The following is a 14,162-nucleotide window of genomic DNA, read 5'->3' on the forward strand; positions in this document are numbered from 1 at the left end:
GGGATTTTGCCCCCACTCCTCTGGGGGACACAGACATCTTTAGTTGTCACAACTTGGGGAGGTGGTGCTACTGACATCTAGTGTGTAGAGGCCAGGGTTACTGCTATACACGCTACAATGCATAAGGGAGCCCCCACAAAGAATTATCCAGCTCCAAATGTCAACACTGCCAAGACTGAGTAACCCTGTGCCTAGCCTAACTGCAGACAGTAAGGAAAACACTAAGTTCAACCCTGAGCTCTGCTGTTCCAAAAACAGAGGATGAAAGGAGGCTATTATAGGAAAAGTTTGTTCAGACTCCTCTGAACACAGATCTCATCAGAGGAAAATACAACTTATGCTGAAAGAACCTAGAAAAAAAAGTGACAGGGCTCAAGTGAAGGAAGAATAAGCTCTATAGGGAAATCCTCAGTGTGGGAAGAAAGAAACAATACACAGGGAAGAATATGGAATGTTCCCAACCAAATGTAAAATAGGCCCAGTCAATGCCATTTATTATACAGGTTGAACAGCTTCTGAGACCCAAGGGCTCCCATATGAGGTTTTTTTTTCTTTTTCTTTTTTGCATCAAACAGGTTCTTCCAAGAGCCTGCTCACAAGGAAGACAAAAAGAGAGTAATCCTCAATAAAATGAAACAAACAGGAAAAGCTGAACAGTTTACATATGAAGAACAAAGGTTAAAAAACTCACCAAACAAAAACCACACCAAACACTCATCCCATTTAATTTCCTGTTACATGCTCTGAGGAAGCCAAGAACATCAGGCCCCACGGCAGCAATGCTTTGAGGTTCTTGCTCAGGCTCCTTCTATGTGACAGATTCATGCACACACATCCACACACACCACTGACCCAGGCAGAAGTACACATGCATGCACAGGTGGCCAGAGAACCACAGGGGGTGGGGAAGGGGGGTGGGTGCTGGTCAAGGATATGCTGTCAACTGGAAACTGGGACCCAGAGAACCCTTCCGCTGCAGGCTAAGCAAGAGTCAAAATTAAAACAAAAGCAGAACACAGGATAAATGTAGGATGCTCAGAGAAAAGATTGGATAGATGAAGAGGGAAAGATGCAGGGGGAGTTTTGGGAAAGCAGCCTCGGAAGAGGAGGTTTTTCTTTACTGGGAACTCAGGTGGGCAGAGGTCCTGTGACTCCAGTGATATACTGAGGCTGAAGAAATACGTCACAGCATTACCTCTGCATCCTGTACTCTCTCCCAAGGTAGAGGGAAACCACAAACACCCACCCTCTAGCCCTCCCCATTGTCACTCTTAAGGACTTTCCCAAGTACCCCCACAAAATGACCCCCCTACACACAAAGTTAGGCCCAGCAAAGAGCCAAGCATAGAAAGCCTCAGTAACTCTTCTTGGTGGAACCAAAGCCAGAGAAGCCCATCACAGCTGCCATCTCATCATCCTCCTCAAACGTCAAGTCCTCCTCTGCCCTCCTTTTCTTCTCCTTCTGTTTCTCTTTCTTGTAGGCTTTGGCCTTTTCCTCCTGGGGGGGAAATCACTCAGAATCAGTTCAGACTACGGAGCCAAACGTTGTTGAAAGAGACAGGTGGACTTCAAGATTCCCTTCTATCTTTAGGAGAAAATAGTTAAAAGCAAGTAAAATTTCAAGAGCAGAGGAAAAGCCACAGTAAAGATTATTAAGGTAAATCTTTTAAAGGTAAATCCACAGTAAATCTTACAACGAAAGAGAAGTTTTAGCTTATAGAGAGCACTTCTAAATCCTACATTCCAGTTCATTTCTAGTTTTTAACAAGGTTATGGGAGCAAAACCATATAACAGCAACTAACATTCTGGAGCATGCAGTACATGCCAGAAATTGGTCTAAGTGCTATATCGTACAGTACAGTATTGTATAGTATAGTACAGTATAGTATATACTCAGATCTCTAACATGGGGAAACTGAAGCACAGAAAGGTTATATATCTTGACCAAGATTCAATCAGTAAGTGGAGGAAACAGAACTCTGACCCAGTCAGCCTGGCTCCACGGGCCTCTTGGGGACTAGGTGCATTTACTTAATCCCTCCTGTAGTAAAAAAGTATGGCCCAGAGAGTCCAGGAAAAAAAGATAGGTTTAGAGCTATTTCCTTCAGATCATGAGTCCCAAACAAGGACAATAAATGTTTCCCCTAACATACAGAAATTCAGGAGATACAACTATCCTCCAGGGGTGGGAGTGGAATGAGGAAAAGAGCCTCCCCAAGACTCATAACATAAAAGTCAAAGCTCAGGGAGGGAGGAGAGAAGGATAGTAGAGCCTTACCTCTTCTCTGAGCTCCTTCATCCTTTCCTCAAAATCATAATCCTTCTGCTTCTCTTCCATCTTCTTTTTGTTGACCTCAAAACGTTTCTTCACCTGATCCAAGGTGGAACGTTCCACACGCATAGACATGCCCAGGTTTCGCTGATCTGGGCAAGGTCAACCGTGAAGAAGGTAAGGTCAGTACAACATCCTCAGCCCCTCAAAAAGTCTTTTCCTGACATTTTTAAAAAACATCTTCTTATAACACACACAGCAAAAATAATTATGGCCTAAATAAACTCTCTTGGCTTTACTTGTCCCCAAAAGCAGCAGCCCCAGATAACAAGATGTATGTGGCTTTCAACTACCCTTTCTGAGCAGATGCACACCAGTGGGGACAGGTGGGACCATGGTTTAGGTTTGTAGAGAGCCCAGAACAGTGTCTCACGTCATGGCCTCCAAAGACATTAGATAACGAAGAAAAGGATGGATGGTGCTGAAGCAACTGGAGAATTCCCCAGGCATTAAAAAAAACGGCCCAACAGAAAACACCCTTTCCCCTACTCCACCTCCAAACCCAGTCCCAGCCCCAGTCACAAACTACCTCCAAGCCTTACGTTTCTTTCCATTAATGTGATCCAGGAAGTTGATGGAGTCCTTCACCACACAGTCACAGACATTGCAGTAATAGCTAACAAACAGAAAAAAACAGCACTTGGGTCAAATCTGCTTGTAAAGATCTTATTATTTGCAATCAGGAAACTCAGATTTTTTAACTTTTTTTTTTTTTCCTTTTTCTCCCCAAAGCCCCCAGGTACACAGTTGTATACTCTTCATTGTGGGTCCTTCTAGTTGTGGCACGTGGGACGCCGCCTCAGCGTGGTCCGATGAGCAGTGCCGTGTCCGCGCCCAGGATTCGAACCAACGAAACACTGGGCCGCCTGCAGCGGAGCACACGAACCTAACCACTCGGCCACGGGGCCAGCCCCAGGAAACTCATATTTTTATGTTAAACTTCTTTTTACAAGGAGGCGGCACTTCTCATTTCCATAAAGACTTAGCCGTTGGAAGACTGTGAGAGCCAACCTCTAAGATGGCCCCCACAATGATCCCCAACCTCCTGGTATTCTTACCCTGTGTAGTTCCTTCCCAATTTGTACCAGGGTGGGTCTCTGTGACCAACAGAATATGTCAAAAGTGATGCTATTTGTCACTTCCAAGATTAGGTTATAAGAAAAAAACGTGGCTTCTGTCTCAGTCTGTCTATATGGATCACCTTCTATGGGGAAGCCACTTGCTTTGTTGTGAGCAGCACTATGGAGAGGCCCATGAGGCAAAGAACTGAGACCTCCAAACCACAGCCACAGTGAGAGAGCCTGGAAGCAGATACTCCAGCCCCACTTATACCTCAGATGAATGCAGACCCAGCAGACATCTTGACTGTGGCTTTGTGAGAGATGCTGAGCCAGAACTACCTAGGTAAGCCTTTCCCAGAGTCTTTACCCACAGAAATTGAGCTATTTGTTGTTTTACACTGCTAAATTTTGGGTTAATTAATTAATTTACATAGCAATAGATGACTAATACAGAGAGGAATGGTAACAGTGGGTTTACTAAGCAGCTCAGAAAAGTGTCACTCATTGCTATCTGTGTTGCCCTCCTTCTGGAAAACCTAACGGGACAGAGAAGTAGTGGTGGGCAAAAGGAGGAATAATTCTTGTGGGACCTTTTTGCCTATAGGTTATAGTCTTGATCTAGGAGGAAGGTGCACAACCAGGCAATCCATAACAACTACAGCCTTTGCAGCCAGTCTGGAACCTCAGTCCTCTTTATTCACCATCAACAGCTCCTAGGCTCCACTCTATTTCCACCTAATTTCTCCCTTAGAAATCACCTCAGGGTCTGGGCCCGTGGCCAAGTGGTTCAGTTCGCAAACTCTGCTTCAGTGGCCCAGGGTTCACCAGTTTGGATCCTGGGTGCCGACACAGCACTGCTCATCAAGCTATGCTGTGGCAAAATCCCATATAGAAGAACTAGAATGACCTATAACTAGAATATACAACTACGTTTTGGGTCTTTGGGAAGAAAAATAAAGAGAAGAAAATTGGCAACAGATGTTAACTCAGGGCCAATCTTTCTAAGAAAAAACAAAAATCTCTTCAGTAGTCCTTTCCTTCATTTCTTCCTCTGGTAGGAGAACAAATAATCCCTTTTAAGATATCAAGTAGTAGTTACAGTACTAATCTGAAGAAGCCTACAGAGTGATCCCTCCTAGAGACACTATTATGTTAACTTGAGACCTTGGGGGCCAAAAAAACAAATCTAAGGATGGAATTACAGACAACAATATTTTTATCCTGGGACCAGGAATCCTCCTCAACATGTCCTAAAACCAACATAGTTTATTAGACCTACTCCTGGCTGTAAAAAAAGATGAAAAGCCACTCACCCTCCCATCTCAGATTGTGGGGTGGTCTTGGTAATAACAATCGTCTTCCCAAGCTTGGATTCCAGGTCCACCTTGTAGTCCCTATGCCGGAGAAGCTCCCGCTTGACAGGCTGCACCGGTTTTCCTGAAATATAATGGGGAAGGAAGTTCCTTCAATATTACAGTTCCTTAGCCAGAAAAGAAAAGATATGCATGAAACCCAAAATTCAGAGGTCTACCCTCATTAAGCAAGGGACACAACAGGCACTTCTAGCAGCAGCTGGGGAGAATCTAAACACAGGAAAAATAATAAGCAATCCTTAACTCTCTACAGCTTTTCTCCACTTTAAAGGCATCAAGTCTAAAAGCAATGTTTTCTATTCATTGATTAACTAAGGGAAGAGTTCTGAATTTTCACAAAAAACAATGTTTTAAAAGAAGAGCAAGGACACTCAGTAATGCTTTCAGACATACACCCCAAGCATAATGTAGAAAGGACTCTTCTGAAAACCGGGAAAATTAAAAAAGGGGACCAATATTTAGGAAATACCCATTATATTATACAACTTACATAAAAATTAAAAGGTTTAATAGATGCAAGGTGGTGTAGAAGTAAAGAAGAAAGCACACATTTGAAAACATGAGAAAATAAGATACTTCTTTCTGTATAGTGAAACCTCTATCTAGGAGAGGAGCACCAACTCCCCGATATTGTACAAGGCACAGAGAATAGCACTACTAAGTACTACCTGAAACAATCCCACGTTCCCTGGTGAGTACCCCTCCTCTTCTCAGACTATAGGAGAAGGTCTTGATTGGGCCAGGAATGTTCTTCTCCACATTAAGTAATTTCAAGTTAAAAAAGGGGTCTTCAGCAGCAGTAATGAACAGCAGCAAAATGCTCCACCTAACTTCTTCCCTGTCGCTACTAAGGGTTCCACTCTTTTCTCTGTACTTCAGGAAGGTACTACGTGAGGCGAGCAACGGCAGGGCAAGGAAGCAGAGGAAAAGAGAGCTGGAAAGCACCTCAAAACCACTCGGTCCATCTCCTCGCTCTCATTTTATACATGAAGAAATAGAGGACCAGGGAGGCACCGCTCAGTCAGGGGTTAAAGAGAAGAGGAGGGCAGCGCATTTCAACTCCCCACCCGCTCTCCAGCCACTGCCTCGCCTCTACGATACCCTTAGCCCTTGATGGAGCAGGCACCCACCATCCTTCTTTTCTCTCTCTTCCGTGAGCCTCTTCTCGGCGAGCTTCTCATATTCATCTTTGTCCCACTTTCGGCGAAAGTCCAAGTTTTTTGTCTGGGGGGAAAAAAGAGCTCAAGAGTCGTCGCTAATCATGTTCGACCCCTAGAGAAACAGAAGGAACCGCGTCCTCACCGCCAAGGCGACCCCGGGACCTGTCAAGAGCGAAGCCTCTCTGAAGCGCACCAGGAGGCTGAGACGGCCTCGGGACCCCAACCCAAGAGACCTCCGCGACTCCACTGACCCTGCGCCAAGGCCTTACGGGGGAACTCCGGAACCCAGGCCATTGGACCGCAAGTAGGTGTCAGGAAGCCAGTCAGATGCAGGATATTCGGCGCTGAGAAGCCACCCCCTTCCCATTCCAAAGCCGCCTCCTCACACACAACACCTACCCCGCTGCCCGACGCCATCTTCACTGCGAAGTGAATGGGAAGCCGGAAAATGCCGTAAAAAGCAATGTTGAGCCGTAAAGCAAGCTTGCCCTCCAATAAGCTTCGAGTCTCGCGTTCTAAACGAGCTAAGCACTGGAGGGGTTCTAAAACAGGCTTGTTTGCCCCGCCTCTGCTCCATGGAAGTGGCGCATGCGCAAGGATATTATGAAGCGATACGGAAGTAAGGGCGTCCGCAAACATTTTTTGCCCTGGCTTTCAAAACAAGCTTCAAAGGGCTGTCTGAATTAGTTCAACTCGTCTGTTTTACAAACGAGAGAATTGAGGTTCAGATCAGTGCCTTCTAATCTAGTCTAATCACCTTTGTGTGCGTTGCGAAGAGTTTCTAAACCTGCTTTAAGGCTAAAGAGCTGTTATTAGGGGCTCTAGATACCCCGTTTACCTGTATGCACCAACGATATGGCCCCACAACACTGCAGTGTTTACAAAGACTGCAGCCTTCCCAATATACATATGGAAAGCACTTTTTGCACTGTCTCCTTATCTTGAAGCACTGCTATCACCTTCGGTTAAATCATTTTCTCCTTCAACTGAGGAACCTTATTCAATCTATAGGGCATAATTTAATCAGCATGATTGGACTTAGCAGGGCCAGTCATCAGCAACACTCTAGGGTGAAGAACTCTGGCAGACGGCTCACTATGTTGATTTAGCAACATGACTGTATCTGGGGGTGGGGACAGGGGGAAAGAGTGTCTGCTCTCTTCACTGAATACAGAAGCATCACCCCAAGGCGATTACTCCTAGCTCACAGAATTTTCCAGTGTACAGTCAAGCGTTTTCTATGGTCTATGCAAACCAATCCCTTGACAACAAATTACCCAAACTACTACATTTAATATTTTATTTAATATATTATCCAACCACTTCTAGCACAGCCACTTCCATGGCAGAACATGGAATAGTCAGAGCAATGATTCTGGCACAGGAAATGGTCTCCAAAATCTCAAAAGATCAGACCTCCATCCTGTCAAGTCACCTATTAAGTTCAACACTCAAGATTATTAAACATACAGCCTCACCCTAATATTGTTAACAATGGATGGGCTAGAGAGATGCCACATCAATATGGGCACTGCTATGCCCTTGGGATACTATCTCTGTCTTCAAACAAAGAAGAAAGTAGCCATTACCCGTGCTTCCTGTCTCCCAAAAACTCCCTGGACAGGCGAAGGGCAAGTTGTGGATAAATTCCCCATAATCCGGTTCAGAAGTCATAGTGGGAAGCTAAGTATCTGACTTCTGATCACAGTGATTCAGAATCCTCTCAGCCTGAAGTGACTTTCCCAGAGCTTTGCTCACAGCAACTATCTCAGCACCTCTTGGCAGCATTCAATGGCACTTCAAATCTGCCATCAGCCTCTGCACTAGAGCATGTCTCTTTCACATACCAGCCATCTGCACTCATGCAGAATAGCTGCTCACACTAGCCCAGAAGTCCTCAGGATCTTCTACAGTTCTGCACCCAGGTAGGATGGAGGAGGCAGAGGTATTTGTCACCCATCCTGGCCAGGAGTTGTGAAGTCCATCAGGAACTCAGTCGTAGATGAAACACTTTCTACAAAGATCAGCAGATGGCAATCAGGCAAGGATCAAGACTCAGATAGTCGCTTCTGAATTTCAGCCACAAGGTTTTCCCGTTTAATGGCCACCTGAAACATAAGAGAACCCTCATGTGACAAACTAGAGAGCGATACTAACTCTTTAACCACTGTTTTTCCAGGTTCATTTTACTCTGCATCTACTCCCACTACTTATGCAACCAGTAGGAAGTAGTGTGGGCTTCAAGCTGACCTGGAGAACATATGCCCTGAAGACTAAACAGATTCAAACACCTGATCTATATCTATTTTGTTGACTAGTCTCGAAATACCCATTGAGATTTTATTTGTCCTTCTTCCGTCCACTCAGCCAATACTCACTGGCTACAATGATTATGTAGAGTGGGTCTTCCTCCATCTCTATCACTATTAACCCTGGAGATATTTCCTCAGCCAGAAGACACATATTTCTTAAAGAATATAAGAAAAGTAGAAACACTTGCTCCCTTCTATTTCTGCCTGTCCTCACTTACCTCCTCCCTGCTGGCCACTGAACGGAGCTTGATGACCCCTTCCTTCAGTTCTTGCTCACCAACAATGACCACCAGTGGAATGCCCATGTTCTCACAGTAGTGCAGTTGGGTTAGTAGTTTAGGGTTGTTCTTATACAGCAGCTCTGCCTGAAAAGGGTGAAGATAGAGTAGGGGGCTTAGAAGTGACCACACCACTCAAATCTCAGGAGCAAGCTTTTCCAAAGAAATAAGCAGCTAGCCCTCCTACCCGAAGAAGACACTCTAGTGAAGACCAGAAAGGTCTTGAGTGCACCTGAATTGCACACATACTAGGTGGCTTGGATATCAGCTCCACCATACCTTGATCCCAGCATCCCAAAGCTCTGCAATTAGCTTCAATCGTTCTTGGAGAAAGTTCTTCTGTGGTGAGGCCACAAACACTTGGGTCTCTGTGGTCCGTATCTTCTCACCAAAAGTCTGAAAAAAAGAGAGAAGAAAGTAAAACTAATAAAAAATTCCTTTGAACCAGGTAATTCCAAAAAACAAGACAAAAAGAATCATCAGGAACACAGTCCAAATGTACCTCTAGAAACAAAGTTTTTAGGCCTCCAGCCCCACTCCACCCCTACCTAGGACCTACCTTCATCTTTTGCTCCACAATGGAGAAGATTCGCTCTACCCCAATGCTGAGCCCTACGCACGGCACCTTGTGGCCCTTCGGGTCAAACATGCCCACCAGCCCATCATAGCGCCCACCAGCAGCCACACTGCCCACATTCAGGGGCTCCTCCTCAGCCTGAGCTGGGGTCGGTAGCAGCACTGCTTCATAGACCACTCCAGTATAGTAGTCCAGACCCCGAGCCAGACTTAGGTCAAAGGAGATCTGTGGAGACAAGGCTGTAGTAAGTCCCAGACAAGACTCAGGACCCTGAGAGCCACAGAGCTCAGCAGGAGGGCCACTGCTAACTCAGCTTACCTTCTCAGCAATTCCAAATAAAGTCACGTATTCAAATAGCAACTTTAGGTCCCCCAGGCCCTCTAGGGCCTGCTTGTTCTGGGATAGTCTGGGATCCTGGAACATCTGTTCTACCAAGGACACCCCACCTGAAGAGATATGTGAAGAGAGATAAGGTCTGTGCTATTCACCAAGATGTGTTTCATCCAAATTTATCCCTAATGTGCTCTAGCTAGTCCTCCTCATTTTCTTAAAAAAAGATCCTGATCTCATACGACCAGACTTTCCTCTGCCTCTACCCTTGCCATTTAAAGACATAAAGTGGTTGCAATAAGCAAAGGGGGAATTAAATTCAGGCCAGGGTCTGGAGCTTAACAAATCTACAAAAAAGAAAGGAGCTGTTTCAGAGATAGAAGTTGTACACATATCATCCTTACTCTGGTTCTACCAGATAGCTCTGAAAAACCTGGTTCTTACCATGACATTGGACATAGTCCCCAATTCGATCAGCCACTTCAGGAGCCAGGCCTTTCTTTGCCACCATCTCATGTCTCACATCTTTCCAAGACATCTGCACAAACACCCAAACATTAGCCCTGCCCCAAGATCCTTCTTTCCCTAACCAGAAAAGGATATCTCACTTTCATTCATTATGTATGTCAGGAGTAGCTAACACTCAGCAAAGTAAGCAAAGTCAGAAGCAGCTTAGGAAATCCAGCCACAATCCCCACTGCACAGCAAAACTCAGGTCTTGCTTCAGAATGTCTCCTCACCTTCATCCCAGGAATAGCTCAATTCCAGCCACCATCTCCTTATTTTTCTCTAGGCGTATGGATTTGAGGGCAGGGCAGAAACTCTAATAGGGTCTACTGAAGCATGTCTTGTTACCTTGCCTAGTTTGTCTATCGAGGAGCAAATGGTATGGAACTTGCTTTCAGGAACACCACAGACAGCAAACATCCCATCCAAAATCCGCCGGTCATTGACCTGTGAACTCAATGGAAGTAACCCAAGTGTCTTGTCAGTGCCCTTTCCCTCAAAACAATGGCAGTCCCTACTCTTCCTGACTCATAAAGGGATAGAAAGGAAATTTCACAGGATGACTATATAGATATATATATGAAATGCAACAGCTGTACTAACAAAGTCTTAGAGCTGCAGGCTTAAAGGCTGGGGTCATCCATGTTTTGGGACAGCCTCAGGCCAAATCCAGACAACCCCCCTCAGTCTTCAGCCCTGGCCTCACCTTAATAAGAAAGTCCCCCAGCTGCAACCCACTTAGGATTTCACACATGATCTTCAAACACTCTGCATCAGGGATCATAGGGTCAAACTGACCAGCAATGTCGAAATCCTACAGCAAAGAAAAGAAGGGGAAAAAAAGTCTCCACTGAGCAGCCAGTTCTCAGGTTGTGACCCCCAGAACTATCAAACCATGCTGCCTCCATCAGGTGACTTACACACTGGCAGAACTCCCTGTAGCGGCCTTGGACTACGGTTGGGCTCTCCCGCCGCCACACCTTTCCAACATGGTAGCGTTTCATCTTCTTCACTTTATTCATGGCCAGATAACGAGCAAAAGGAACCTCACATAAACTGGTTAAGGAGGAAGGATACTGCATCCAAAGACTAGGCTCAGTGCACACACATTAGCGAGGATTGGGCCTCTATCGACTGGATCTCATCCACTAGGATGAGAACAAGGACCTTCGCTATCTTGTTTCCCACTATCGCCAAGGCCTAGCAGTGCTTGGCATTCAATATATACTGAATAGTGTCAAATGAAGGAATTTGACCTAGCAAAACTGCAGTTCGGTAGAAAGCCAGAGAAGTAGAGACAGAAGTGACCTAAGAACTTCAAGTCTGAGCCATTCCCTCCATTCAGACCAATTTTCAATTTTCTCAAAATAGTCAAGCCTCAGAACCTGGTTTTGCCTATAACTTCTACGCAATGTTTCTTTAAGTGTAGGGCAGTGACCACCTGCATCTTAATTACCCAGATGCCTGCTGAACCCAACTCCAGCTACAGATTTAAGAATATCTGGAGCAGGGGGCCAGGAATCTGTGTTTCTGCGAGCTTCCCCCAAGGGATTCTTATACAAATTAAAGCTAAATGACAGTGCTGCAGGCCAGGCTCTGCTGCTAGAATTGCCTTCTGGGAGAAACTGGAAGTACAGGCTGCTGCCAAGAGACCTAAAGGGTCCCAGAGTCACTCTTGTCTCTTTTGTCAGAGAAAGCCCTCTGAGTTTGGCAAGAAATAAGTCAGACTCCAGCACTCAGAAAGATACAGTAAGGTCATAGCGCAGGGACAATAGCTCTCCACCCTGATCCTGCAGATCATAGATGAGTCCAGAGTCCTCTCCATACTTCTCAGTGAGCACTTCCTGCAGGGGTCAAACAGAAAGCACCACTGTTTAAAGGAGGACTCCAGAACACAGGCTAGAAGCCCTTTGGGAAACTGAAGGCAGGTGAAGAAAAGGGGATCCAGCACTCTTTTTTCTCCTCTTACCTTTAGCTCAAATGCTGGGGTATCCAACCCTTTTGCTCCATGACGTTTAAAGCAGCTAACAACCAAATCAAGAATTTTCTCCCTCACAACCATCTGCTGGGGAGTAAGATCTCTGGTGCCCTAGAAACCAAAAGCAGCCATAGTGAAAACAAAGACAAAAAACAAGTCCACTTAAGACAAAGAGTCAAACTACATCTATAATCTAAGGTCTGGGACTCTGAACCCCACTGAGTACCTCAAGAACAGTGAAGATTTTTTTTTAATTAGTCTAAAAGAACATTAAAAGAGGTCAGGAAGAGAGAAGCAGAGCAGAGGGCAGTCCTCCAAGATACTCTAATGGGAGAGAGGAGGCAAAGGGCATTACCTTTGGGGTCTTGATAATAAAATTTGATTTCTCTTGATGGGGTTTCAGTTGGGACACTAACACTGCCTCTGCAACCTGGTAGAAGAAAGAATGTGAGATGCGGCCCCTCTCAAGACTGGCCAGATCTGCAAGCTACCCACATAGACCTTTGTCCCTGAGCAACAGGAAGCTTGAACACTATTTTGTCCATCACAATCTCAGCCTCCCCCCACCAAAACCCATGTTGTATCTGCAACATACATGTAATACACATGAGGCCAGATCTTTACTGTACAGGCTTCCTCACTGCATTTGGAGGTTTTTGTTGTTGTTGTTGTTGTTTGAGGAAGATTAGCCCTGAGCTAACATCTGCCTCCAATCTTCCTCTTTTTGCTGAGGAAGACTGGTCCTGAGCTAACATCCATGCCCATCTTCCTCTACTTTATACGTGGGACGCGTGCCACAGCATGGCTTGCCAAGCAGTCCATAGGTCCGCACCCGGGACTGAACCGGTGAACCCCAGGCCTCTGAAGTGGAATGTGCGAACTTAACCGCTGTGCCACCAGGCCGGCCCGTTGGAGTTTTTAAATGTCTGAAAAAGTTTAAGCACCGGAGAAGAATGAAGGCACAAAACAACCCACCACTCCACACCAACCATCTAGGGGTAGGGATTAGTATGATCTTCTCCAGTTCTCAGTTCCTACTCAAAGAGCGAAACTAAAAATTTTTACTAAGGTAGCAATGGTCATTAAGTTTGCAGACAGGAAAAAAAGTAACTTGAACACAGAAGAGAACCAGCCCAAGGGCACAGAACATGTTTGTGGAATGAACAGGAATGGATTTCCTGATTGAACTGAAAAACCACACTGGTACAATGCTGTGACTGATAATTAATAACAAAAGATCTGAGCCCTGTCGTTCCTGATAGCACAAAGCATCTGCTAGGACGAAAATAAGGTCTTTCCCAAGGTACAGAATCAGTGATTTTGTATATTACCAGCAGGCTACATGCCCTTCCAGAAATATAGAGGGTGTGATAGTTTCATACTTTGGCGGATTCTCTCCTTCAAAGGATAGCAATTCACGTCCACAATCCCTCCTCTGCAATTCCAAAATCTAAAAATCTCTGAAAACCAAAAGTGGTGGTTTTCTCGTTTTGTTTCTTTCTTTTTTTTTAAGATTCATTTTGAGACAGTCTAATGTGAACTCAGTCTACTTATGATCTTAATCATCTCACTTAGTGGGAATATTCATATATTTTGCTTGAGAAATTTTAGTGTACTTGACCCCAACAGGTTCAGACAGGAGATTGTCGACATATATTAAAATGCTCCCCTACTATACATCCGTAGGTAAGTCATTTAACCATTTAGCCTCCGTTTCCTCAATTGTAAAATGGAAATAATAATCTCAACCTTTCAAGAATGCTATGAGGGTTAAATGACAAAGCATTTCAAACACTTAGCTCATTGCCGGTAGGTACACGATGAGCACTCAATAAAAACTGATTGTAATACTACTGGAGTACAGGTCGCGAGTCCATGCTTTTAGACCTGGAGATCCTGCTCCGACAGACCGGAGCTATCTCAGTCTGGCTCACCTGGCTATGAGAATGGACCGCCCCGATGCACACAGCACCTGGCGGCCGCAGGAGCTTCCCAAGCAGCGAAGCCCAGGCTCTCCCATGCAGGAGTCCGAGCTGGGGCATCGTGCGGCAGGAGGCCGGCCTTCTGGGACAGAAGCCAAAGCACCCGGGAACGAGGTAGGTCGCACCCCAGGAACGGTGCAGGGCGCTGTAGAGGCGAAGCCCTAGCTCCAAGCAAGAAGGGACCGGTTTTGCGCCTCCGAAAGCCCGCAGGTGTGCTCCAGCCTCCTTGGGCTCCGTTTCAGGCTTGGCACTTCCGGTAGGAGCCGGAAGT

At 45.5% G+C, this 14,162-nt stretch overlaps 2 protein-coding genes across 2 annotated transcripts; both read right to left on the bottom strand.

Moving 5' to 3' along the window:
* Positions 1-468: 468 nt before the first annotated feature.
* On the bottom strand, positions 469-6,652 carry ZMAT2 (zinc finger matrin-type 2). Its single transcript, XM_023617550.2, has 6 exons — positions 6,327-6,652; positions 5,898-5,991; positions 4,708-4,831; positions 2,876-2,949; positions 2,280-2,425; positions 469-1,498 (listed from the first exon to the last, which is right to left on the bottom strand). Exons 1-6 carry the CDS (start codon positions 6,564-6,566, stop codon positions 1,355-1,357), a joined length of 822 nt encoding a protein of 273 aa, XP_023473318.1. The 5' UTR covers positions 6,567-6,652; the 3' UTR covers positions 469-1,354.
* Positions 6,653-7,213: 561 nt separating this feature from the next.
* Positions 7,214-14,161, bottom strand: HARS2 (histidyl-tRNA synthetase 2, mitochondrial). The gene is made up of 13 exons (XM_023617549.2): positions 13,844-14,161; positions 12,265-12,339; positions 11,901-12,020; positions 11,680-11,775; positions 10,852-10,977; positions 10,638-10,745; positions 10,280-10,378; positions 9,869-9,962; positions 9,413-9,540; positions 9,077-9,319; positions 8,797-8,913; positions 8,458-8,604; positions 7,214-8,035 (listed from the first exon to the last, which is right to left on the bottom strand). Exons 1-13 carry the CDS (start codon positions 13,949-13,951, stop codon positions 7,976-7,978), a joined length of 1,521 nt encoding a protein of 506 aa, XP_023473317.1. The 5' UTR covers positions 13,952-14,161; the 3' UTR covers positions 7,214-7,975.
* Position 14,162: the final 1 nt, after the last annotated feature.

The sequence above is a fragment of the Equus caballus genome, chromosome 14 (genome assembly GCF_041296265.1).
Source record: "Equus caballus isolate H_3958 breed thoroughbred chromosome 14, TB-T2T, whole genome shotgun sequence".
NCBI classification, from domain to species: domain Eukaryota; kingdom Metazoa; phylum Chordata; class Mammalia; order Perissodactyla; family Equidae; genus Equus; species Equus caballus.